The sequence below is a fragment of the Mauremys reevesii genome, linkage group 3 (assembly GCF_016161935.1).
Source record: "Mauremys reevesii isolate NIE-2019 linkage group 3, ASM1616193v1, whole genome shotgun sequence".
In the NCBI taxonomy this organism is placed as follows: domain Eukaryota; kingdom Metazoa; phylum Chordata; order Testudines; family Geoemydidae; genus Mauremys; species Mauremys reevesii.
The window spans coordinates 128,468,621-128,493,518 of NC_052625.1; the positions used below are offsets into that span (position 1 = coordinate 128,468,621).

General features: G+C 44.8%; 1 protein-coding gene across 5 annotated transcripts in view; it reads right to left on the reverse strand.

The window, feature by feature from the left end:
* The window catches only part of AFG1L (AFG1 like ATPase), a 139,327-nt gene that overhangs the window by 88,371 nt on the left and 26,058 nt on the right, over positions 1 to 24,898 (reverse strand). For all 5 annotated transcript variants that reach the window (XR_005595534.1, XM_039528467.1, XM_039528465.1 and 2 more), the window contains exons 3-5: positions 9,753 to 9,804; positions 8,520 to 8,621; positions 1,460 to 1,590 (exon numbers count right to left, since the gene is read on the reverse strand). Coding sequence is in view for 4 of the 5 variants with exons in the window: in XM_039528467.1 (XP_039384401.1) it covers positions 1,460 to 1,590; positions 8,520 to 8,621; positions 9,753 to 9,804 (285 nt within the window). In the remaining variant the exon portion in view is untranslated. The remainder of the gene's footprint in view (positions 1 to 1,459; positions 1,591 to 8,519; positions 8,622 to 9,752; positions 9,805 to 24,898) is intronic.

Here is a 24,898-nt window from a genome sequence, read left to right on the forward strand (position 1 = left end):
CCCCACCTGTTGATTCCGTTCTTCCCCAGCCTTTCTTGGCTACCGTAGCATTGTCCCCACTTGTGTGATGAATTAATAAAGAATGCAGGAATAAGACACACTGACTTGTTAGTGAGAAATGAGTGGAAGGCAGCCTCCAGCTGCTATGATAGTCCAGACAGGACATTAAGCAGTGTGTAGGAGAGAAGCCCAGCATCCCACTGCTAGTCCAGGGGCAACTGAATCTTTTCTTTACACATGAAGGGTGGGGGCTGATGGAGCTCAGCACCGTTGCTATGAGGAGGATGGTTACCAGCCATATTGCACCATCCATCCACCAGAAAAAATTAGGGCCAATAGGCTGATGACGAGGACGGTTACCAGTCCTTTTGTACCATCAGCTGAGGCTGATGATGAGGATGGATTTCCATCGTATTGTACCATCAGCCACCCATGGCGGGGGGGGGGAGCAAGGATGTTGGTGTTGAGTGCTGCACTATCGCGTCTATCTGCAGCATTCAGTAAAGATAGGGTGACATGTAAAAGAGTCAGAGGATTGTTTTACCTTTCGCTTCTGGGGGTGGGTGGGGGGTGGGTGAGTAGATTGCCAAGCTATGCCCTGACCCGCGGACACTGTGTTTGACCCTAGAAGCATTTGGAGCTCAGCCAAGAATGCAAATACTTTTCGGAGGCTGCAGGAACTGTGGGATAGCTTCAGTCCTCCAGTCCATGAGCATCCATTTGATTCTTTGGCTTTCCGTTACGCTTGTCACGCTGCAGTGCGCTGAGTCCCTGCTGTGGTGTCTGTCTGGAGATTTTTAAAAAAGGATTCTGAATTTCATTTTCTGTAACGGAGCGCTGATAGAACGGATTTGCCTGCCCTTACAGCGATCACATCCGCATGGTCCATGCGGGAGCTCTTTTTTTATTTTGATTTCGGACTGCATCGCCACCTGTGCTGATCGGAGCTCCACGCTGGGCAAACAGGAAATATTCAAAAGTTCGCGGGGCTTTTCCTGTTTACCTGACCACTGCATCCGAGTTCAGATTGCGGTCCAGAGCGGTCACTGGTGCACTGTGGGATAGCTCCCGGAGGCCAATACCGTCGATCAGCGTCCACACTAACCCTAATCCGATATGTTAATACCGATACTAGCGTTACTCCTCTCGTTAGGGAAGAGTACAGAAACCGGTTTAAAGAGCCATTAAAATCGATATAAGGTGCCTCCTAGTGTGGACGGTTTTGGCGTTAAATCGGTTTTACGCTCCTAAAACCGATTTAAACGCCTAGTGTAGACCAGGCCTTGGAAACAATTGGAAACAATTTCTATTTCTGAACTTTTATCTTCTACAGTTCACCATGGGCTAGTAACTTCCATCCTATACTAACAACAAAGGGCATTATATTCAAGGTAGAAGATCAAACAATACTTTAAATGTTTTATTGAAGCCAGGAAACTCTCTCTAATTAATTACTTACTTGAAATTCATCAAAACACAAGAGACAGGCCCCCTCACTTATTTCCTCAGCTATAGGGGCTATTGGATCATATGACTTGGCCATTAGTCCTGGCTTCCTTTTAGGCAAGCTCTGTTTAAGACGATGTATTCCTGAAGTGAATAAAATAGAAAAATAAACAGTGGAAATGCTGCATTTAACTCTGTGGAACGTATAAAGCAATAATATACACATATGTAGTTTAGATACAGAAATACAAAAACCACATGCATTATGATTTAAAAAGGCACACTGGGTAATTTTTCAATCTTCTAAAGCAAATTGCTAAAGCCTCACAGATTCAGTAACCTGTGCTTTCTTGTTTACAAATAAAGTAAAGTATTGCCCTGTAGCCCCCCACAGATGCCTGCTGTTATATACTTTTTTTAAATGGTGTGTTTATCCTATCATCGTTTCAAAAAACTTTGATATTGTAATTGGTACTCTATCATTTTGTCTTGCTTTACATTTGTTACCTTGATTCAGTTGCATTTCTTTGAGATTGTACCTACTCTCTTCTAATCTATGCTCTAATAATCAGAACCCTTAAAACATTTAGAAGTCAACTGCAAAACACTGCATGTTCCATTTCCCTAAAGCATGTTTACAACCTGTATTGAAGCTCAGAAAAAGTAGGGGAAAAATCAACTCAGAGAAACCAATCCCTGTGGTTTAAAAAAAAGGAAAACTGACTAAGATGGCAACGATTGTAGAAAACAAGTATTACAGTAAAAAAAAAGTGTACTATAAGGTTTTAGAGATTGCGCTCTATGTATGTATTTAAGATAAAGTGAATATTTGGAAAAGAAAGGCCCTGTGATGGGAGGTTAGCTTTATTAAAAGTAGATGTAAAGGAACACACAGATAACAAGAGATATTGTCACTCAGGCCTGCCGACGGGGGTGCAAACAGGGCAATTGCCCAGGGGCCCAGGCCCTTTTAAATCACATGGGCAGGCTGCACAGCTCCTAGGCACACATGACTGCTTTGGGCCCCGTGCTTTGTGTGACTGGCCAGCGTGTCAGTCCCGGAAGTGACGGGCAGTCCCTGAAGTGACATATTTGTCACTTCTGCCCTGGGCCCCGCACCCTCCTAGAGGATGGCCCTGGGGCCCAGAATTGCTGTTGGTAGGCCTGTTGTCATTGCAGAATGAATTTATTAAATTTCCAGAATATGGATCTCCACTAAGTGAAAAATTGGTCATGTATCTCAGAAAGTTATTGCTGTCTTGGAGTAGGTGTAGAATAGGGCCCCAAAGATGTCAGAGCTTAATATTTTATATCTGAAAACGTTAAGTTTTGAGAAATAGTTTAGGGAAACTCTAATTGGAAAAGAGGAGACTAAAGAAACATAACTGGGTTAAAAAAAAACATTACTAACCTTTTGTAATTATTGTTCTTTGAGATGCATTGCTCATGTCCATTCCATTATAGGTGTGTGTGCTCACCACATGCACTGGTGCCAGAAGATTTTTCCTTAGTGGTATCCATAGGGGACTGGCTCTGGTGCCCTCTGGAGTAGCATGCGTATGCACCAGTAAAAGGGGCGCTGCTGGCTCTCTCCCTCCCTCAGTTCTTTCTTGCCAGAACTTCGACAGAGGGGAAGGAGGGTGGGTCATGGAATGGACATGAGCAACACATCTTGAAGAACAAGTTACAAAAGGTTAGTAATCATTTTTTCTTATTCAAGTGTTTGCTCATGTCCATTCCATTTTAGGTGACTCCCAAGCAATACCTCTGGAGGCAGGCAGGAGTTCATGGATGTGTCGATTACAACACAGCTCTGCCAAATCTAGCAGCATCTCTGGCCTGCTGGGTAATGGCGTAATGCGTGGTGAACGTGTGTACCGAAGACCACATCACAACCCTACAGATGTCCTGGATAGGGACAAGCACCAGGAAGGCAGCCAAAGATGCCTGAGCCCTAGTAGAGTGAACCTTCACTATCAGTGGAGGGACAGCCTGCGCCAACTCGTAACAAGTGTGGATGAAGTTTGAAATCCTCTGAGAGGACACCGGAAGGCCCTTCATCCTGTCAGCAATTGTAGTAAAGTGCTGAGTCGATATGCGAAAGGGCTTGGTGCACTCCAAGATGAAAGTGAGGGCACGCCTGACATCTAGAGTCTGCAGGCATCTCTCCTTGTTGGTTGCGTGCGCCTTTGGATAGAACACTGGGAGGAAGATATCCTGGTTGACATGGTAGTGCAACACCATCCTCAGCCGGAAGGCTGGATGGGGCTGCAGCTGAACCTTGTCCTTGTAGAACACCATATACAGGGGCTCCAAAGTGAGGGCTTTAATCTCAGAGACTTGCCTTGCCGAAGTAATGGCTACAAGGAATGCGACCTTCCATGACAGGTGCAAGAGATAGCAAGAGATAAGGTGGTGTTAGTACTGTTATACAAGACACTGGTGAGACCTCATCTGGAATACTGTGTACAGTTCTGGTCTCCCATGTTTAAGAAGGGTGAATTCAAACTGGAACAGGTATAGAGAAGGGCTACTAGGATGATCTGAGGAATAGAAAACCTGTTTTATGAAAAGAAACTCAAAGAGCTTGGCTTGTTTAACCTGACCAAAAGAAGGCTGAGGGGAGATGTGATTGCTCTCTATAAATATATCAGATGGATAAATACCAGGGAGGGAGAGGAATTATTTAAGCTCAGTACCAATGTGAAAACAAGAACAAATGGATATAAACTGACCATCAGAGGAGTGAAGTTCTGGAACAGCCTTCCAAGGGGAGCAGTAGGTGCATATCTGGCTTCAAGACTAAGCTTGATAAGTTTATGGAGAGGATGGTATGATGGGATAGCCTAATTTTGGCAATTAATTCATCTTTGATTATTAGTGGTAAATATGCCCAATGGTCTGTGATGGGATGTTAGATGGGGTGGGATCTGAGTTACTACAGATAATTCTTTCCTGGGTGTCTGGCTGGTGAGTCTTGCCCACATGCTCAGCGTTTAGCTGATCGCCTTATTTGGGGTCAGGAAGGAATTTTCCTTCAGGGCAGATTGGCAGAGGCCCTGGGGTTTTTTTTCCTTCCTCTGCAGCATGGGGCATGGGTCACTTGCTAGAGGATTCTCTGTACCCTGAAGCCTTTAAACCATGATTTGAGGACTTCAGTGGCTCAGACATAGGTTAGGGGTTTGTTGCGGGAGTGGGTGGGTGAGAGTCTGTGGCCTGCATTGTGCAGGAGGTCAAACTAGATGATCATATTGGTCCCTTCTGACCTTAAAGTCTATGATTCTATGACTCTAAGAGGCTAGAGGCTTGAAAGGAGGATGGGTGAGCCCGGAAAGGATTAGATTGAAATCCCATTGGGGAACCAGATACCTCTAGAGGCCCTTGAGGAACTTGACAGTCATCTTATGTGAGAATACTGAGAATATGTGCAGACGAAAGGCTGATATGGCCACCAAGTGCACCTTGATTGATGAAACTGCAACTGTAACCTTTTTCGTATTTGTTCCTACTTATATCCATCTCTATCCTTTTACTGTAATCACTCATTTCTAAATAAATATTATTTTGTTTTCAAAGTTTTACTGCTTACCTGTCTATTCTTGATCGGAGGGCTGTATCCCTGTCCTTTCAAGGGAAAGCAAGCTAGCTGCAGCTTTCCCTGGCAATTCCTTTAGGGTGGGCTACAACCTTGGTTACCAGTTTAAATAGTTAATAAAAAAGGTTTTAAATTAAAGGCATCATTTTAGAGCACATCATTGGTTTAATATAATTGAATTCAAATCTTTCGGTAAAAACAACCAGGCTCCCCCTTGTCTGTTGATGTACAACATGGAGGCTGTGTTGTCTGTCAATACCTGCACCACATGACCAGATAGATGGGGAAGAAACACCTTGCATGCCAGGCGAATGGCCCTGAGTTCTCTGATGTTTACGTGAAGTGACAGCTCCTTCCGCAACCATAGTCCTTGAGTTTTGAGGGAACTGAAGTGCGCTCCCCAGCTGAGGTCGGACGCATCCGACACCAGCACACTGTGGGCTGTGGAGCTACAAACTGAACCCCTTCCATCGCTGGATTTGGATTGCACCACCATTAGAGGGAGGTGAGTACCTGAGGCGGTGTCGTGAGGAGCCTATCCAAGCAATGTCTGGCTGGGGAATAAACTGACAACAACCACATTTAAAGGGGCCTCAGCTGCAGTCTTGCGTGCCAGACTATGTAGATGCATGCAGCCATGTGCCCTAGGAGTCTGAGACAGACTCGAGATGTGGTGAGCAGGTGTGCAGTGACTTGGGCAATCAGATCTGACATTGCTCTGAACCTGGCTTGTGGTAAGAATGCTCTGGTTTGGGTAGTGTCGAGGACTGCTCTGATGAATGCTATCCTCTGAACAGGGACCAATGTTGACTTTTGTTCATTTGTCAACAGGCCCAGGGCATGACAAGTGGCTCATAGCACCTCGATACTGCGCTGTGCCTGCCCTTCAGAGGGGCCCTTGATGAGCCAATCATTCAGATAGGGATAGATTTGGACCCCCGAAGCCTGAGGTAAGCTGCGACTACCGCCATGCACTTTATAACTCTTGACGTTATTGTTAGGCTGAACAGGAGCGCTGTGAATTGGTAATGTGTCTGACTGACAACAAACCGTAGAAATCTCTTATGTCCAGGAAATATTGAGATGCGAAAGAAAGCATCTTTTAGGTTGAGGGCGGTATACCACTCTCCAGGATCCAGTGAGGGGATTTTGGAGGCCAGAGAGACCATGCAGAACTTCGGGTTCTTGAGATATTTGTTGAGGTCTTCCAAGTCCAGGATGGGGCATAGGTCCCCTTTGGAATGAGAAAATACCATGAGTAAAAATCTTTCCCTCTTCATCCTGTGGGAACTTCCTCCAGGCCCCCAGCCACAGGAGGGCTTGCTCCTCCTGGGCGAGCAATTGCTTGTGAGAAGGGTCCTTGAAGAGGGACAGAGAAGAGAGGGTGGGAAGGGGGGATAGAACAAAATTGGAGGGTATACCCTGCTGCCACTGTATTGAGGACCCAGCAGTCCATAGTTATAGCAGTCCAAGCGGGGAGGAAAGGTAACAAACGGTGGGAAAATAAAGTGTGAGACAGATCCTGGTTGCAGGCTGGGAGGTCGTCCTCGAGCGTCCCCTCAAAATGATTGCCTGGTTTGGGGACGGGCATGGCTTGAGCCTGAATGAGCCCCTGTCGCAGGCGGTTGGCCTTGGTGACATCTATGTCTGATGTCTCTCCTTTCTGGTCCAGGGCTTGAATCCCTTGCTGACACGGCACTTTTCACAAATGTGGGACTCACCCACACACTTCAAAGAACTAAGGGCATGTCTTCACCAGCAACGTTAAAGTGCTGCCACGGCAGCACTTTAACATGGCTTGTGTAGTCGCGGCACCAGCGCTGGGAGAGAGCTCTCCCAACACTATAAAAAAAACCACCTCCATGAGGGAAATAGCTCCCAACGCTTGTGCACTGACTACACTGGCACTTAACAGCGCTGAAACTTGCAGCGCTCAAGGGGGTGTTTTTTACACCCCTGAACGAGAAAGTTGTGGTGCTGTAAAGTGCCAGTGTAGAGAAGCTCTAAGATGTGGATTGCTGGGCTTGAAACCCTGGGGAGTGGGGCATGCCCTGTCCCTGGGGGCACTATGAATAACTAAGTACACAAACACTATTAGGAACTGATAACTACCTACAACTGTTTACACAATAAAAGTTCAAAGAACCAGTGAAAGAGAAACCACTTGCTAGAGCAAGGGGAGTGTTCCAGCACTGTCATTGGCAGTAAGAAGGAACTGAGGGACGAAGGAGGCCAGCAGTGCCCCTTATACTGGAGCATACCTGCACCAGTCCAGAAGACTCCAGAGCTGGTCCCCTGTGCATACCACTGAGGAAAAAACTTCCGTCACTGGTGCATGTGGCAAGCACACACTCCTACAATGGAATGGACATAAGCAATCACTTGAAGAAGAAGAAGAAGAAGAATTAGATACATTAGTGGCAGATAGGTCCATCAATGACTATTAGCCAAGATGGTCAGGGACACAACCCTATGCTTTGGGTGTCCCTAAACCTCATTGAGAATAACTGATTCCTGTCCTCTCCTAACATTCCTTTTCATATGTGTAAAGTTATGTTTCCTGGTGATGGAAGATGTCCCAACTCCTAACCCTTCCTCATAAATCTTATTTTCCAAACTTAATTTTGTTTGCTGTCTTTCTTGAATCGTTGTACCTCAACTGAACACAGTATGCCAAATGAGTATCAAATAATTTAACTGCTGATTTTACACAAACTATATTTTTGGGACACCATCACATTATTTATGTCATTCAATGTAAAATTCACTATTAGCATCTATTTTCTTCCAAATGGAGTGTAAGTTAATTGATAAATTATGGGTGTTTAGTTAAGGGGTAAATTAATCCTGAATATACATCTCATTTCACATATACTGCACACAGGGCCGGCTCTACATATTCCGCCGCCCCAAGCAGTCATGCGCGGGAGGCGCCCCGGAGCCGCGGACCTCCCACGGGCTTGACTGGTGAGGGTCCGCTAGTCGCGCGGCTCGGCTGGACCTCCCGCAGCTGCGGGCGGTTTGCTGGTCCGGCGGCTGCGGTTGAGCTGCCGCAGTCACGCCTGCGGGAGGTCCAGCCGACCCGCGCGACCAGCGAACCATCCGCAGTCACGCCTGCGGCAGGTCCGGTCGTCCCGGGGCTCCGGTGGACCTCCCGCAGGCGTGACTGCGGCAGGTCCGCCGGCCCAATCTGCCGCCCCCCCGGGAAGGGGCTGCCCCACGCGCGTGCTTGTTGCGCTGGGGTCTGGAGCCGGCCCTGACCGCACACTACATTATCTTTTGAGTGGATATTCCTATAGTTATTAATAGCTATACTGGAATAACAGAAGATTCTAACAATGCTTTAATAAATGTATTTTTGATTACTTCTGTAAAAGAAAGTTAAATTGGTTCATATGCTTGGAAGAATAAACCAGGGTTGCTTTATAGATTATACACTCAATGCAACTCATGTAAATGTCAGAATATTTGCACTTACTTTTGTGTACATCTAGCATGAAACCATGAAAATGGACTCTCTTTTTCCTCTCTACTTCTATATAAGAATAAAACATGTCCATCACCATTGTCTTTCCTGTGCCTTCAAATAAAAAACAAATAGACACAACAGGTAGTTAATTTAAAAACAGTATGTACTGATTACAGTAATGATTGTTCATTAGCTCTGAACTAATGAAACTACGCTTTTCTGCTGAACAGTAAAAGGCTTGCTTGTTTGGGAAGAGAGATTATATTTTATGTTAAAAGAGCTAGAAGGAAAGTTGTATTTCACTTAATAAAGGACAAATTCTGAAAAAATAAAGTATGACATTTTGAGCCAACAAGTGGCCCTATTGACTCCATCTGAAATATTCCAAATATTTTCTTATTCTGAATCAAGACATTTTCATGGTATATTGACATGACTAGAATCAAATTTTCATTTCTCTGCCTCCCCCTCCTCTTACTTAACCAATATTTAACAATATGGGTAATTTAGGAAATAACATGTCACAAACAGAAATACATTAATACAAATAGAAATCTGAGAGCAATTGGCTCTATACTTAATACCACTTCATATTCTAAAAGAAACAAGTCTGAAAAGTTCATTAAAATAAGTAACTTGTTATACAAAATAAAATAAAAAACCTTTGACATAAAAGGATACATCAGAACTTGAGTAAGCCCTCTGTAGAAGGGCATGCCTGTCCTGTAGCATCCTCTGTTGGCTGAGTGTGGCCCTGCCTCAGTTTCCCCTACTCTCAGCATTCCTTAAGAATTCCACACAGACCAAAAGGTATAAGACAAAATAGCTATCCTGGGGTTCTACTTTATTAAGTCCAAATAAACTTGAAATAAAGTCTCTTTTTTCCAGACTCAAAATAAAGACTCCCTGAGCTTTTTTCTCTTCTCTCAGGTTCAGGGGGTGGCAAAGCCATCCTTTCTTGGGGGTTATGTTTCTGGGCTTTCAACAGCTACCCTAGCAACTTTCTTCAGGAACCCTTCTAGTACTTTTCCCCTGCCTTTCTGGGCTGAGAGCAATCCATGGGTAGCAGTCCTTCCCTTGCTGCTATCTTCCCCTTTGTAAGGCCTAGATTCCTTCCTTTAAACCCAGCTGGGCAGCAGGCAATCAGTCACAGGTGCATTGGACCCTGCTCCCTCTTAAATGGAAACTCTGTGAAACCCTCATTTAGACAAAACTTCCAATGAAATCTTTACTGAAACTTACCAACATCTCCATAGATGTAAAGACCTTTCGGAGGTTTGCTTTTTGCAAAGAGCTGCAAAAAAAAGAGAAGGATCATTTTACATAAACACAGTGTGTAGTTAATGCAAGCCTATTGCTGAGGGAATGAAATCAGGTGGCTGGATTTAATTAATTAAGTAGGGCTACCATAAAAAATATTATAAATATAACAGTTACTAACCTTTCCATAACTACTGTTCAAGATGTGTTGCACACGTCCATTCCACTGTAGGTATTTGTGTGCTCCAATGCATAATTGTTGGAGAGTTTTTAACTTTAGTGGTAACTGTCACAGCAGCCAAAGCACCCTCTGCTGTTTGCACACACCATGCAGGCATAAAGGGCTGAGCTGCCACTGCCCTCTCTCCCCTGTAGTTCCTTCCTACTGGAACAACTCCAATAGAGAGGGGAAAGAGAGTAGGTTGTGGAATGGACATGTGACACAGATCTTGAAAAAGAGTTAAGCAAAAGTTAGTAACTGTTTCTTCTTCCTCAAGTGATTGCACATGTCCAATCCATTGTAGGTGACTCATGGGCAGTCCCATCTGGAAGTGGATTCGGAGTCTATTTGAACAGGGACTGAAAGACCAGTCGTCCAAATTTAGCATCACCTCTAGATTGCTTAGCGGTTTCGTATCAGGTTGGAAAAAAAGGGAGTGATTATCCACAGGAGTGGGAAATGCCAATATAGCTGCTAGGTGACCTTGATCGAGCTAACTGCCAATCCTTGATGATTCAAACACAAAAGATATTCTTGCTTTTATTCAGAATGTGCTGGACTAGGGGAGAACCCTTTTAGCCTCGCCCAGGAGGAAAACTTATTTTGTTTCTCAAGGTAAGTTAACTCATTGATGGTTTTCTACTAGTCAGCACTATCTTCTGCACCTTTCCAGAGCTGGACTCCTTTGCCAATGTTAAGCATGAAGTCTCCAGGCTATCATGTGAAGAGCCTGAAAGTTGGGATGGAGGAGGCGGCTGTGATTCTCTGAAAATAGGTGTGCATGAAGTGTGAGTAACAGTGGGGGACTGATTGAGAGGTCCAAGAGCTGTGAAAACCAGTACTGATGGGGCCATGCTGGGGCAAACGGTATAAGATGGGCCTTGTTCTGCATGACCTGGCAGACAACTTTGGGCAAAAGAGGGATAGGGGAGAAAAGTGTACTGCAGACCTTCTGACCACAGCAGTAGAAAAGCATCTGTCAACAAACCTGGGTTGTGTCCTGCCCCACAGAGCTAAAAAATTGACCTTGCTATTTCTGGGTAAAGGGACCACTCGTGGTGATCAACCTGCTCAGTCGATCTGCCATTATATTCTGAGTCCCTGGGACATGGGCTACTTTCAGAAGTATAGTTACTGATACACAAGTCCCAGAGCCAGATTGCGTCTCGATAGAATAGTGAGGACCGGGTTCCTTCCTGCTTGTTTACATAAAACATGGCAGTCATATTGTCAGTCAGCAACAATATGGTGCTTCCTACTTGGATGTGAGAAAGGAACGCCATGCAAGCTAAACGGATAGCCAGCAATTCCCTCATATTTATGTGTAGACCGAGATCCTGTGGAGACCAGAGACACTGCATTGGAAGGGGTCCAAAGTGAGCCCAGCACCCCAGGTCCAAGACATCAATGACTAACGTAAGAGATTGTTGAAGTGGGGTGAAAGGAACTCACTTGCAGATATTGGTCGGTTCTATTCACCAATCCAGGAAGGACAACATGTGACTTGTACATGCACTAACATATCTATGAGATGCCTTCTTGAAGAGTATACACCTTGGCCATCCAGCCCTGAAGAAGTCCGAGATGCAGTCTGGCATACTGAATCACATAAGTGCATGCTGCCATATGCCCCAGCAGCCTTAGGTAGTTTCTCACCATGGTGAGAGCAGAAGCCTTTTAGTGCAGAATGAGGCTTTGCATTGTGTGAAACCTCGCCTGTGGTAGTAAGGCCCTGGCTGTTGTTGAGTCCAGGATCATTCCAATAAATTCTATTTTCTGTACTGACAACAGGACTGACTTGTCTGTGTTGATCAGCAGGCCTTGTGCATCAAAGGTGGATCAGATTATGTGAATGCCGGGCACTACCTGCGCCCTAGATTGACTTCTTATCAACTAGTTGTTCAGGGAAGGGAATATTTAGACCCTTAACTTCTGGAGGAATGGTGCTACCACCACCAGACACTTTGGAGCAGCCAAGGACTATGAACTGATAAAGGCATCAGCTGACAAAGAATCTCAGAATTTTTCTGTGGCTCTGATGAATTGCCATGTGAAATTAGGCATCCTTTAGGTCAAAGGCAGTGTACCAGTCCTCTGGCTCCAGAGAAGAAATAATAGAAGCTAGACTGACCATCCAGAATTTCAGTTATTTTTAGGAACTTGTTTAGCTGCCTTAGATCTAAAATAGGTGTGAGACCCCCTTTTACCTTTGGGATCAAGAAGTTTTAGGAATAAAACGCCTCTCCCCTCAACAAAGGATGAACCTCCTCTATAGCTTTTACAAGGTGAAGTGATTATATCTCTTGCAGTAATACTGTCTCTTGGGAGGAGTTCCTGAAGAGAGATGGGGAGGGGCGTTAGAGGTAGAAATAAAATGGAATGTGTATCTCACTTCCACCAGGCTTAGAACTCACCGATCTGTTGGGACATGGGCCAACGCACAACAGAAGTGGGACAGGCAGTTTGAAAAAGCTGGAAAAGGAAAAGATGGTACTCTTGTAAGTTGTGGACTGCTCTAAATCCACCCATAAAAATGAGCTCTTGGAAGATGCTGCCTGCCTCAATGAACTGGTGGCTGTGGAAGCAGAGGCAGCGGTGGGCATCATTTGTAACCTCTGCACTTGGTAGGTCTTGGGGTCAAGGGACAAATCCCTGAAAATACTGGGACTGAAGAGGATGAAACCCCTTCCTTGTTGGGGTGTAAACTTTGCATAGTCTCATCCATCTTTTCTGTGAAGCGCAATGGCGCTTCAAAAGGTAAGTCCTGGACTATCTGTTTCACCTCTGGAAGGAGGCCATAACAGTGTAACCAGGATGAGCGCTTCATTGGGGTAGCAGAGGTCAGGCAGTGCACTGCAGAATTTGCTGCATTGAGACCTGCCTGCAAAGTTATTCTGGTAACCAACTTCCCCTCCTCTATGAGAGGCTGGAACTCTTGTTTCACCTCATCTGGAAGTTTATCTTTGAAATTCAAACTGTATACCACAGGATGAAATCATAGTGCCTCAACAAAGCTTGCTGGTTTTGCAGGACAAAGCTGTAATTCACCTTCTTGTCCTCTTTATTTTTTGGCATTGATGTCTGGTGCCCCATCTTTCTTTTACACCAGCTGCTGCGACTACAAGGGAGCCTGGAGGAAGATGGTTATATAGGTGTGTGAACCCCTAGAAGGGGACATAATACCATCTCTCCACTCTTTTTGCAGTTGGAGGCAGGGAAGCTGAGTCTGCCAGAGCACTTAGGTAGGATCTAAGATAGCTCTACTAGATATATCTATATGATGCTATTCTAGCCAGAGCTGCAGATGTCAGAATGTCCACCAGTTTGTGGGATTTTTCCTGGATGTCCTCTGGGTGGATATCTAGGGTCACAGCCATCCTCCTCAACAACTCCTGATGAGTCTTCAAATCATCAGGAGATGAAGAAATAGGCTCTAACACAATTGGCTCATCAGGGGATGAGGACAAGGCTGCCAATGGTACCAGAGGCTGATCCAGTTCCTGCTCCTCTTGCAGCTGTTCGTGAGAGAGATCCTGACTGCCTGGTGCGGGGCTTGGTAACAACACTGTGGTGTTTGAGGTGTAAATGCTCCTGATGCCCAGAAGATAGAGCCAGCTGAGGTGGCCATGGGGATACTCTTGATTGAGAGAGGAAGCCCAATGGTTCCAAAAGGGCCACTGGCGCAGCATAGCCCAATTATGCATAGCCCAAAGGGCCCAGCTGGAACTGAGACTGAAACCAGGGCAGGCAGGTGACATATCCCCTCAGATGGGACCGGCTAGGAGTTTGATGAAGAAGAAGCTTCTTGTTAGTACGTTGGTGCCGTGCCCATCAGTACCAATGAAGAGGGCTGACTCTGAAGAAAGGGGAGCCAAGGAGATCATTTGTGGCTTTCCCCTATATCAGAGGTGGGCAAATCTTTTGGCCCAAGGGCCACATCTGGGAATAGAAATTGCATGGCGGGCCATGAATCCTCACAAAATTGGGGTTGGGGTGCGGGAAGGGGTGAGGGCTCTGGTTGGGGGTGTGGGCCCTGGGGTGGGAAGGGGCTCCAGGCTGGGGTGGGGAGTGGGGTACGGGGGAGGAGAGGGGAGGACTCCAGCTGGAGATGAGGGCTCTGGGGTGGGTCTGAGGATGAGGAGTTTGGGGTGTAGGAGGATGCTCTGGGCTGGACTGAGGGGTTCAGAGGGCAGGAGGAGGATCAGGGCTGGGGCAGGGGTGTGGGAAGAGGTGCAGGCTCTGGCTGAGGGTACAGGCTCTGGGGTGGGGCTGGGGATGAGGGGTTTGGGGTGTAGGAGAGTGCTCCAGGCTGGGATCAAGGGGTTTGGAGAGTGGGAGGGGGATCAGGGCTGGGGCAGGGGCACCGGGGGAGGATCAGCGGTGCAGGCTCCAGGTGACGCTTATCTCAAGCAGCTCCCGGAAGCAGTGGCATGTCTCTTCTCCAGCTCCTATGTGGAGGCACAGCCAGGTGGCTCTGCATGCTGCCCCGTCCGCATGCACCACCCCTGCAGCTCCCATTGGATGTGGTTCCCAGCCAATGGGAGCTGCAGGGGTGGCGCTTGGGGTGGGGACAGCGTGCAGAGCTCCCAGTTGCACCTATGCATAGGAGTTGAAGGGGAGCTATGCTGCTGCTTCTGAGAGCCGCGTGGAGCAGCCCCCAACCCTGCTCCCCAGCTGGAGCGGGGCCATGCTGCTGCTTCCGGGAGCTGCGTGGAGTGGCCCCCAACCCTACTCCCCAGCTGGAGCATCGGAGTGGGGCAAGCCCCAGACCCCACTCCCCAGTGGGAGCTTGAGGGCTGGTTTAAAACAGCTGGCAGGCTGGATCCAGTCCACGGACTGTAGTTTACCCACCCCTGCCCTAGATGGTACCAGCCCAACTGGTATGCAGGAGCAGAGGTGAAGGCGTTCAAAGTGGTACCTTGGGCACCAGTGCTGAATGAGTCTCTTTAACTGATGGTGACAGTGGCACTATGAGGTTTAACAACTCTCTTGCAGCCTCAAACACCTTAGGAGAAGAGGGCATCAGTGGCATCTCAGCTCTTTATGCCTGTGCAATGTGTGTGAGAACGGCAGAGGGCGCTCAGGCTGCCCCAATGGGTACCACTAAGGGTAAAAACTCTCACAGCTGCACACAGCTGTGCACAAACATCTACAGTGAAATGGACATGTGCAATCACGTGAAGAACCACCTTGATAAATTACTAACTCAAAAGTTTGTAACCAATCTAATATTACAACAATATGTGGGTTGCGCAAAGGGGAAAAAAAGGAAAAATATGTACAATTTTATTTAGAACTATTTAAAACAACCACATCTCTAGCCATGCTTACCCTATTTAACATCACACTTCCAAACTCCACGATTAAACTTCTCCCAATCCACCATCAAAACAGACTCTCTCATCACCCACTAAACCCTTTGACCACATAGCCCAACAAGAACTTGGGAAAATAGATTTTGTTATATAAACCAGTATCACAATATTTGCAAATATATACTGTAGATTATCAGCAATGTTTAGGATGCGAAATTTCTTGGCTTTAAAAAGGAGGGAGGGTTGCGTGAAAGATAGTCTTAATCTCCATCCTCGCTCTACCTAGAGCTTCATTCGAGACAATGGAGTTACAATAGGGATAGGTCTGTCTTTTTATGTCTAAAAGTGTTTCACTTCAAAACATGTATTTTACTAACTCACAATTTATTTAGTAAGTTGCATTTATCTTGAATGAATGTTGCTGAAGTGTTTTCAGCCTGAGTGGCTGTTACTTGAGACATACTGTGTTGTATTTGAAGGTTTGTTTTCTAAGTTACGCTCAATAAAGGCATTCCTACTTGGAAATATTTCCATGCAGATGATTTTGCTAAGCAGTTTGCATTTATCTTAAGATTCACAATTCACTTGAGTTTTTCAAGTAACTAAGCAGAAACATTTACAAATGCATACATAATTCCAAACAGAAATCAGTTTCTAAAGTAGAGACCTGAACAGAAGTCTGATCAGCTTATGAGGCTGGACTGACATCCACTACAATATTTCGCAAGGGTACTTGTTTGGTTATTTTAAATGCTGCAATTTCACAAAGCAATAAAAGCTAAGCAAGAACAGAGGAAAATTAAAATTACAACCCTGTGGTCTCATTTGGAGTTGTGTAATTGCTAAACAACTTGAATCTGGAGCACATTTCAAAACACAGTGCTACATTAAAGAAACAGTAGCTTCTGTAGCAAAAACATTCATTAATGGGCATACAAAAACATAATACATGACCAAAAACAGCAAGATGCATGTTTCAGAATAACATGCCCTTTTAGTACCAATATCTTCAACAAATATGCAAGTCTAATTATAATGGAACCACTTATAGATTTAATTTAGAGAGCTATATTAATAGAATGCCCCCAAATTTTATTAATTTAATCTGTAGTTGCAACAAGGTTTCAGATGTTCTGAACAGTTCTGCTAATAGATTAATAGAGTCCAAGGCCAGAAGGGACTCCTGTAATTATCTAGTCCATGGACAGGCAAACTTTTTGGCTTGAGAGCCACATCGGGTTTCCGAAATTGTATGGAGGGCTGGTTAGGGGAGGCTATGCCCCCTCAAACAGCCAGGCATGGCCCACCCCCCTCATCCAACCCACCCTGCTTCTCGCCTCCTGACGGCCCCCCGGGACTCCTGCTCCATCAACCCTCCTGTTCTCTGACAGCCCCTGGACCTTCCGCCCCTGACTCCCCCTCCGGGACCCCTGCCCCATCCAACAACCCCTTCTCCCCGACTGCCCCCAGAACTCCTACCCTCAACCGCCCCCTGCTGCCCCATCCAACCCCCCCTCTCCTTCCTGACTGCCCCCCCAGAACCCCTGCCCCAATTCAACCCCCCTGTTCACTGACCGCCCTGACCCCTATCCACACCCCCACCCCTTAACCATCACCCTGAACTCCCCTGCCCTCTATCCAATCCCCGCTGCTCCCTGCCCCCTTACTGCGCTTCCTGGAGCACCGGTGGCTGGTGGCGCTACAGCCGTGCTGCCCAGAGCACCAGGACAGGCAGCCGTGCCACCCGGATGGAACCAGCCACGCCACTGTGCAGCACAGAGCACCAGGTCAGGCAGCGCAGCTGCAGAGCCGTGGCCCGACAAGAGCTCGCAGCCCTGCCGCCCAGAGCATTGCACCAGTGGCGCAGTGAGCTGAGGCTGCGGGGGAGAGAGGACAGCAGGGAAGGGGCCGGGGGCTAGCCTCCCGGGCCAAGAGCTCCGGCAGGAGGGTCCTGCAGGTTGGATGTGGCCTGTGCACTGTAGTTTGCCCACCTCTGATCTAGTTTGACCTCTTGGATAACACAGGCCACAGAACTTCCCCAAAGTAATTCCTAGAGCACATCTTTTAGAAAAACATCCAATCTTGATTTAAAAATTATCAGTGATGGAGAATTCACCACCACCCTTGGTAAGTTGTTCCGGTGGTTAATTACTCCTACTATTAAAAAATTATGCCTTATTTATCTAGTCTGAGTTTATCTAGCTTCATCTTCCAGCCATTGGATCAGGTTATACTTTTCTCTGATAGATTGTTTGTTCCCCATGTAGATACAGACAATAATTAAGGGACCCCTTAACCTTCTCTTTGTTAAGTTAAATAAATAGAGTTCCTTGAGTATCATCACAGGACATGTTTTTCAATCCTTTAATCATTTTCCTGGGTCTTCTCTGAATTCTCTTGAATTTACCAATATCTCCTTGAATTGTGAACACCAGAACTGGACACAGTATTCCAGCAGCAGTTGCACCAGTGCCCAATACATAGCTAAAATAACCTCTCTACTCCTGTTTATAAATCCAAGGATTGTGTTAGCCTTTTGTCTACTGCATTGTATAGGAACTCACATTCAGCTGATTATCCACCATGACCCCAAAATCTTTTTCAGAGTCACAGCTTCTCAGGATAGAGTCCCCCGTTGTGACAGTATGGTCTACTTTCTTTGTTCCAAGATTTATACAATTACATTTATTCATATTAAAACATACTGTTAGCTTGCGCCCAGTTTACCAAGCAATCCAGATCGCTCTGTATCAATGACATGTTCTCTTCATTATTTACCACTCCCCCTGCAAACTTTTCCAGCGATGTTTTCTTCCAGGTCATTAGTAAAAATGTTAAATAGACGTAGGGCCAACAACCAATCCCTGCCGTACCCCAATAGAAAACTCATTTGATGATGATTCCCCCTTTACAATTACATTTTGAGACCTATCATTTAGCCAGTTTTTAAATCCATTTAGCATGTGCCATATGAATTTTATCTTTATGGTTTTTTAATCGAGTACCAAGTAAAATGCCTTATGAAAGTCTAAGTATATTACATCAACACTATTACCTTTATCAGCCAAACCTGTAATAGAACTGGCTGCAACTGTTTGCTTGGGCTTTAAACATATAGAAAGATAACTGATGACTTTTTCCTGTGTACATTTATGCATATTTTTTAAAGGGCTTTCTCTCAATATAGTTGCTGAATCTCAGAACTGTACAGCTAAGGAACAACAACAACAAAAAGGATATTTGTATGAAAATATAGATCTACAAATTTCTTTTTGAAAATAAAGGGATTTCTTTAGAGTAAATTTAGGATTAATGACCACACTCCTGGTCATTCTTCATTTTTTACAAGGCAAAAGACGTAGTATTTATTAGTGAATAGAAAAAGTCTGCATTTTAAAAAAAACTCAGGTTCCACATCTTTTTTTAAAAAAATCTCTCTCTTACAAACACAAAAATAAAAATCAGGAAATGCAAATAGGTCAACGCAAAAGTGAGGGTGTTGTTGCACAAATGTTTCCATTCTAAATGATCTGTCTCAGTTGCTTGTAACTTCCTTAAATTTCAACCTTTTGGGCAGTTACCTCTGTTTGATTCTCACTCCAGGAGTTATCATCTCTGGAAAGTCTGAGGAAAAAAAACTGTTTTGGGTCAAAGGAAGTAAGCATAATTGCTCGGAAATTCCAAGATTGACTTTTGGGGATGAAAGCAGAATTTGTCTTCACAAAAATTTATGACTAGTGAACGATGTATCCCTCTATTACATCAATTCCGTTGCTGAAGTGGTCTGAATGGATGTTCAGTGAGAGCTTCTGAAGATATATTTAGTCCCAGGAAAGGGGCCTACATACTTGGAGGAATTCTAATGGTTTAGGGGATCTTTTCAAATCCAAGTGAAATGAGGTTCTCTTATTTGATGTTTCCAGGAAAGAAGACACTGTAGTCACCTTTAGGATAGCTCATTTTAAAACCAGTCAAAAATTATAAGAATGTAAGAATGGCCACACTGGATCAGACCAATGGTCCATCTAGCCCAGTATCTTGTCTCTGAGAGTGGCCAGTGCCAGACACATCAGAGAGAATGAACAGAACAAGGCAATTTTGAATGATACATCCTGTCTTCCAGTCCCAGCTTCTGGCAGTTGAAGGCTTAGGGACACACAGAGCATAGGGTTACATCTCTGATCATCTTGGCTAATAGCCATTGATATCACTTATCTAACTATTTTTGAACCCAGTTATACATTTAAATGCTTTTAAATTCTAGCATATGGTTTACTAGGGCTAAGAGTGTCGATTTAAAAAAAAAAATTGAATCTTCTCCAAATTAAAAGAATAACTTGATTAACAGATTTCCAGCACTGCCAAGCCTAATGTTCAAACACCATGAGTCGGGCCTCCAAAATCATGACACAGTGGCTGGTTTTCGGGCTGTGAACCACAGCAGCATAACATTTAAGGCACCCAAAGATGCAATACATATGTTGACTGAACACATTATTGGCCTGAATGAACCCCAAAGCATCACAGCATCCAACTGCTGAAACAACCAGGCCAGGTCCATGCATACAGAGGGGAACTACACACTCTCCACCCTGGAGCAGAAAAGAAATATTGGCTCTCCTGGGCCTGTGCAGGAGAAGAGGCTATAGAAGCACAGCTATGGACCAGCTGTAGAAAACGTACATCTAACGGGCAGATTGCATGGCAGTTGCAGACAAAGGGATACAATGGGAATCAGTAGCAGTGCTGTGTTAGAGTGAAGGAACTTCACCAGGGACACCAGAAGGTTAGGGTGGGCAACAAGAAATGTGGTGCTACCCTGTAGATCTGCCACTTTTACAACAAACTGCACGCACTACTTGGTGGGGACCCCAGCAACACTCCGTGTATGACTGCGGACACTTCATAGGACATGACAGAGGACTCAAACCATGCCACAAGCCAGCTCTTTGAAACCAAGCCAGTCCCACCACACAAACACACAGGAGCCCAGTGATAAAAAGGAAGGAACCTTGGGTATATTTGTACAGGATTTATTCCTTGTATTAATTTTTCCCCTTGTTGTTGTTCAAAAGCTGATCTCTCACCTTCTTCCTGCCTCCCACTGCCCTTCTTCACCATTTTAAAAAATGGCACCCATTCCATCCTGAATTTTAGAGAACAAAGGCATTTACTTTTGACTGGTTATTGATGAAATGTTAGAAAATATAGTGTTAGAGAATACATTCTAAAAAATAGTATGGCACTCAGGTCACACAATCCACACCACATCAGTGTCCTGTGCTCAGGTGGAGGTAGGGAGAAGAAAACAGGTAGAATCCACATCTGCTTTTCAATACTTTGGCTTGTTGGGTTAGGCTGAGAGGCCATGCAGAGTACTACATCTGAATAGGGATGTCCCTTTTGTCCTGTTGAGAGTTCTCAATGAAACTTTAATGGAGATACTCTGTGACCCTCTCCTGAACATTGCTAGGGATGGCAGCCTTGTTTCTTTCCCCACCATAGGAGGCTTTCCCATGGTACTCTGTGATGAACTCAGCTGGCATCACTACAATAAATAGGCTAGCAGCATATGTGCCTGGACAGCTTCAGGACGACAGTAGCAGCTGGTTCACTGTGCCTTTATCACCCTCAGGAAAAAGTTATCAACAAAAGTGACCTTTAGCATTTGTTAAAAATATTTATGGGAATAATGCAAGGGAGTTTTGAGACTTATCTTTCCCTTTTCTATTGTGACTGCAAATCTAACAGTGTGTCTGTTTGTTGTAATCATCAGCCTCCCGCATGGTGGCTTTGAGAGGTCCCGCCTCCACGCGTGCTGAACATCTGACTCCAATCTGGAGGAGAAAGAAGAGGATTCAGGAGGATATGTTTGGCAAGCTCCTCCAACCCTCTATGGCCTCGGCCCATGAAAATAGGGTTCGTAGGGCCATGATCACAGAGAAGGTATGAGAATGGTGAGATCAGTTGCTGTAGGAGAGGGAAAAGAACTGAGAGGCACATCAGGAAATGCACCAGGATATAATGGGTCTGCTCAGGTAACAAACACAAAAGTTGTAGAGCACCGTTGACTTACATGCTCACAGAATAACGACTCCACGGACTTTCCAGTCCCTGGAGAACTACTTGGTCAGTGGTCCCTACACCCCACAAGACAGCAGATGGCATCAGGATGTGCACCCATACCCCTACCACACCACACTGGGGGAAAACAAGGAGAACCACAGTTACACATACACAGACCTGTGGAAACCACAGGATCAGACAATACTTGTTGCATTTCATATTGGACTGGGGGTTTTAAAGTATGGTTCACCCTGTTACACTTTTGCTAGATTGTTTTTACTGAGTTTTTTCCACATTACTTTTGTAGGCTGTTGGTTTGCAAACCATGGAGTTCAATTTTTTAAAACTCTGAATATCTTTATTATTATAGGCAATAAACAACCCATAGTCATAAGTTTAAACAAAGCATTACAGATATTACAGCTGGAGGCAACAACCCTTCATATTAAATAATGTACACTGAATTCATAGTGACAAACAAACTATGCCACCCTCTCCATTTTAAGTAGTTTACACTAGGCATTACAGATTCCAAAATGGGAGAGATAGTAACGCATTCCTGAACTCTGTTTCATAAAATGTTCATCAGACAATGCTACTGTGCCTCCCTGCTACAATAGTCCTTTAAGCCTCCTTCAGCGATGCAGCTCTGTGCTGAGCTCTTCTAATGGTTCATGTGTCTGGCTGTTCAAATTCAGCAGACAGCCAATCCACCTCACTCCTCCACCACAGGATAACTTTTCTCCCTTCACGTCACAGATATTGTGCAATAAACAACACGCAGCGATAACAATGCCTCACTGAAATCCAATGTAGTTGGCAAACATCTCCAACGACTCCTCAATCTACCAAAAACACATTCAACTGTCATTCCTGCTGAGCCAGTCACTGAATCTTTCCTTGGTGCTGTAGAGGTGGCCAGTGTATGGCTTCATGAACCAGGGGAAGGCTGGGGCACCCAGAATCACTCTTGGCATTTCAACATCCCCAATTTGAATGCACTAATTGGGGATGAATGTCTTTAGACCCTGTGACCAGGGCCGCCCAGAGGGGGGGGGCAAGAGGGGCAATTTGCCCCAGGCCCCGGGCCCAGCAGGGGCCCCCACGAGAGTTTTTCGGGGGCCCTGGAGCGGGGTCCTTCACTCGCTCCGGGGGGCCCAGAAAACTCTTGCGGGGCCGGGTGCAGGAGCTTCTTCGCTCCTGGTCTTCGCCTGCGGGGGGGGGGGGGGAGGTCCTTCCACTCCGGGGCGGAAAGACCCCCCCGCCGGCGAATTACCGCCGAAGCGGGACCCGCCGCCGAAGTTCAGCTCGGTCTTCAGCGGTAATTCGGCGGCGGGGGGCCCTTCCATTCCGGGACCCGCCGCCGAAGTGCCCCAAAGACCCGCGGTGGGACCTCCCGCCGCCAAATTACCGCCGAAGACCGGGCTGCACTTCGGCGGCGGGTCCCGCTTCGGCGGAAATTCGACGGCGGGGGGCCCCGCCGCGGGTCTTCGGGACACTTCAGCGGCAGGTCCCGGAACGGAAGGGGCCCCCCGGCTGCCGAAGACCCCAGGCCCCCGGAATTCTCTGGGCGGCCCTGCCTGTGACATCCAGCCCTGTGATAGATTGCTAATTTTTACTCCTCTGCAATATTCATAAAATACATTATACTTATGATACCATATAATGGATAGAATCACTGGAACAGGCACATAGTGTGGGATACATATTTTTCTTTTCCTTTCTTAAGTTGCTTTAAAAAAGTTTTGAAAATTGTTTTATATTCTTTAAAATGTTATTTTTTCCACAGGAGAAGTAGAATTTCAAACTATGTTCCCATACCAAATTAAGTTAATTTTGTTCTCTACTACTGAGATCCTTTTTAAAAAGTAATTTGTGCCTCTCACAGTGTGTTCTACGCTGGTTCAGACTGGATTTTTTTCTATTCCTTTTTTAAATGTCTCTGATTAATCACTATTCTTTCCCCAGTGCTAATATGGTCAGAATCTTTCATTTCAGTCTGAGAACTCTCCATTCTTTCTTGAGTATTTTTTAAAGGGTCTGACAATTTTTTCTGTCTTGGATACTACAGTACTTGATAGGTGCCTTAGAAATACCTAACTGCCAATTTAAACATATAGGGATCATAATGTATTTGCCAATATGAAATTATTAGTGTAAATATCCAAAATTTCAGATGCAATTCTCTATATTAGCAGATTAGATCAATATAGGCAGTATCAAGTTAAAACATATTAGAGAATATTCCTTATTTAAAAGCAGATCAGTCTCTTTCTCTCCCTCTTTTCAGAACTCCTTTTGGTTGCAGCTATATATGAAGATATTTTCAAGGTCCTGAATCACATTTACTATTGTTCATACCCTATTTCAAAACATGACCTCACTTAGCGTTGAGCTTATTTTGAGTCATTAATATAGTAGCTCAACAACCCTTAAAACACCCCAGCTGGTGTTTATTCTGAAAACCTGGAGATCTGAAACACTTACACAAACTCTTGCAGCCTTGAGCCTCAGATATTTTCAGATCCTCTGAATTGAACATACACAAGGCCATTCCTTCATAAAATTAAAGTCATTGTTTAAAATTTGAGGCTAATAATTTTGAAAAATAGGAAGTTATTCTATTTGCATCAATAGACTTAATAGTTTTTCCTTTTAACTCACATTCATTTTGAACTAATCCAAAACAAGCATATTAAGGACCAGCAAATTTATATCTATATTTTCATAATGGAAATGGCTTTACATATTTTCAAAATTGCTCTTTTTTTAGGAATTGCTCACAAACTGAAAGTTAATGAAGTTTCCCAGCCAAAATGTAATTTCAATCATAGATAATAATAAGGTTTGTACTCAACATCTTATGTTTGTCGTATTTTAGTGACTAAAGCTATTTGGACCACAGGCAACCATTAAATTAAATATACAACAAAAACCCCAAAATGTGTTGTGTTTAGTACGGTTCATATCTCCAAGAAGCTCGTAAATTATCTGCACTGCAGAAATGGGGCCAGATTATTCCCTGATTTCTAATGGTGTTAAACCTGGACTAAATCCATGATTTCAAGAGTTACTCCAGATTTCTGCTGCTAGAAGTGAGGGAAGAAGTCAGACCATGAAATAAAGTGATGTTGCTCAGACTAAATGGGATTGTACTATCAACTATTTGTGCCTGTTTCTCTCCTCATCCTCTTCACCACCATTCCCCAGATACATTATCTCAAAAAATGACAGAATCAAAGACAATGATTCCAGCTGGACTGCTGCATATTATTACTTCTTTTAAAAGACCTGGTATTATATCGCTCTTAACAGAAGGCATTTCTTGATAAAAGTAGATCACTTCAGGTTTCTAAGAACATCCTTAAGAACTAAAAAGCTGAACTACATATTAGCACCCTCCAACTCTTGCTAAATAAAAATCCTTTTGTATATAAAAATACTTTAGCTAATTTGCAAAAAGCATCTCTGTAATCTAAAATACACCAATCTGTTCAGTTTAATTCCATAATCAATCCTAATTTAAG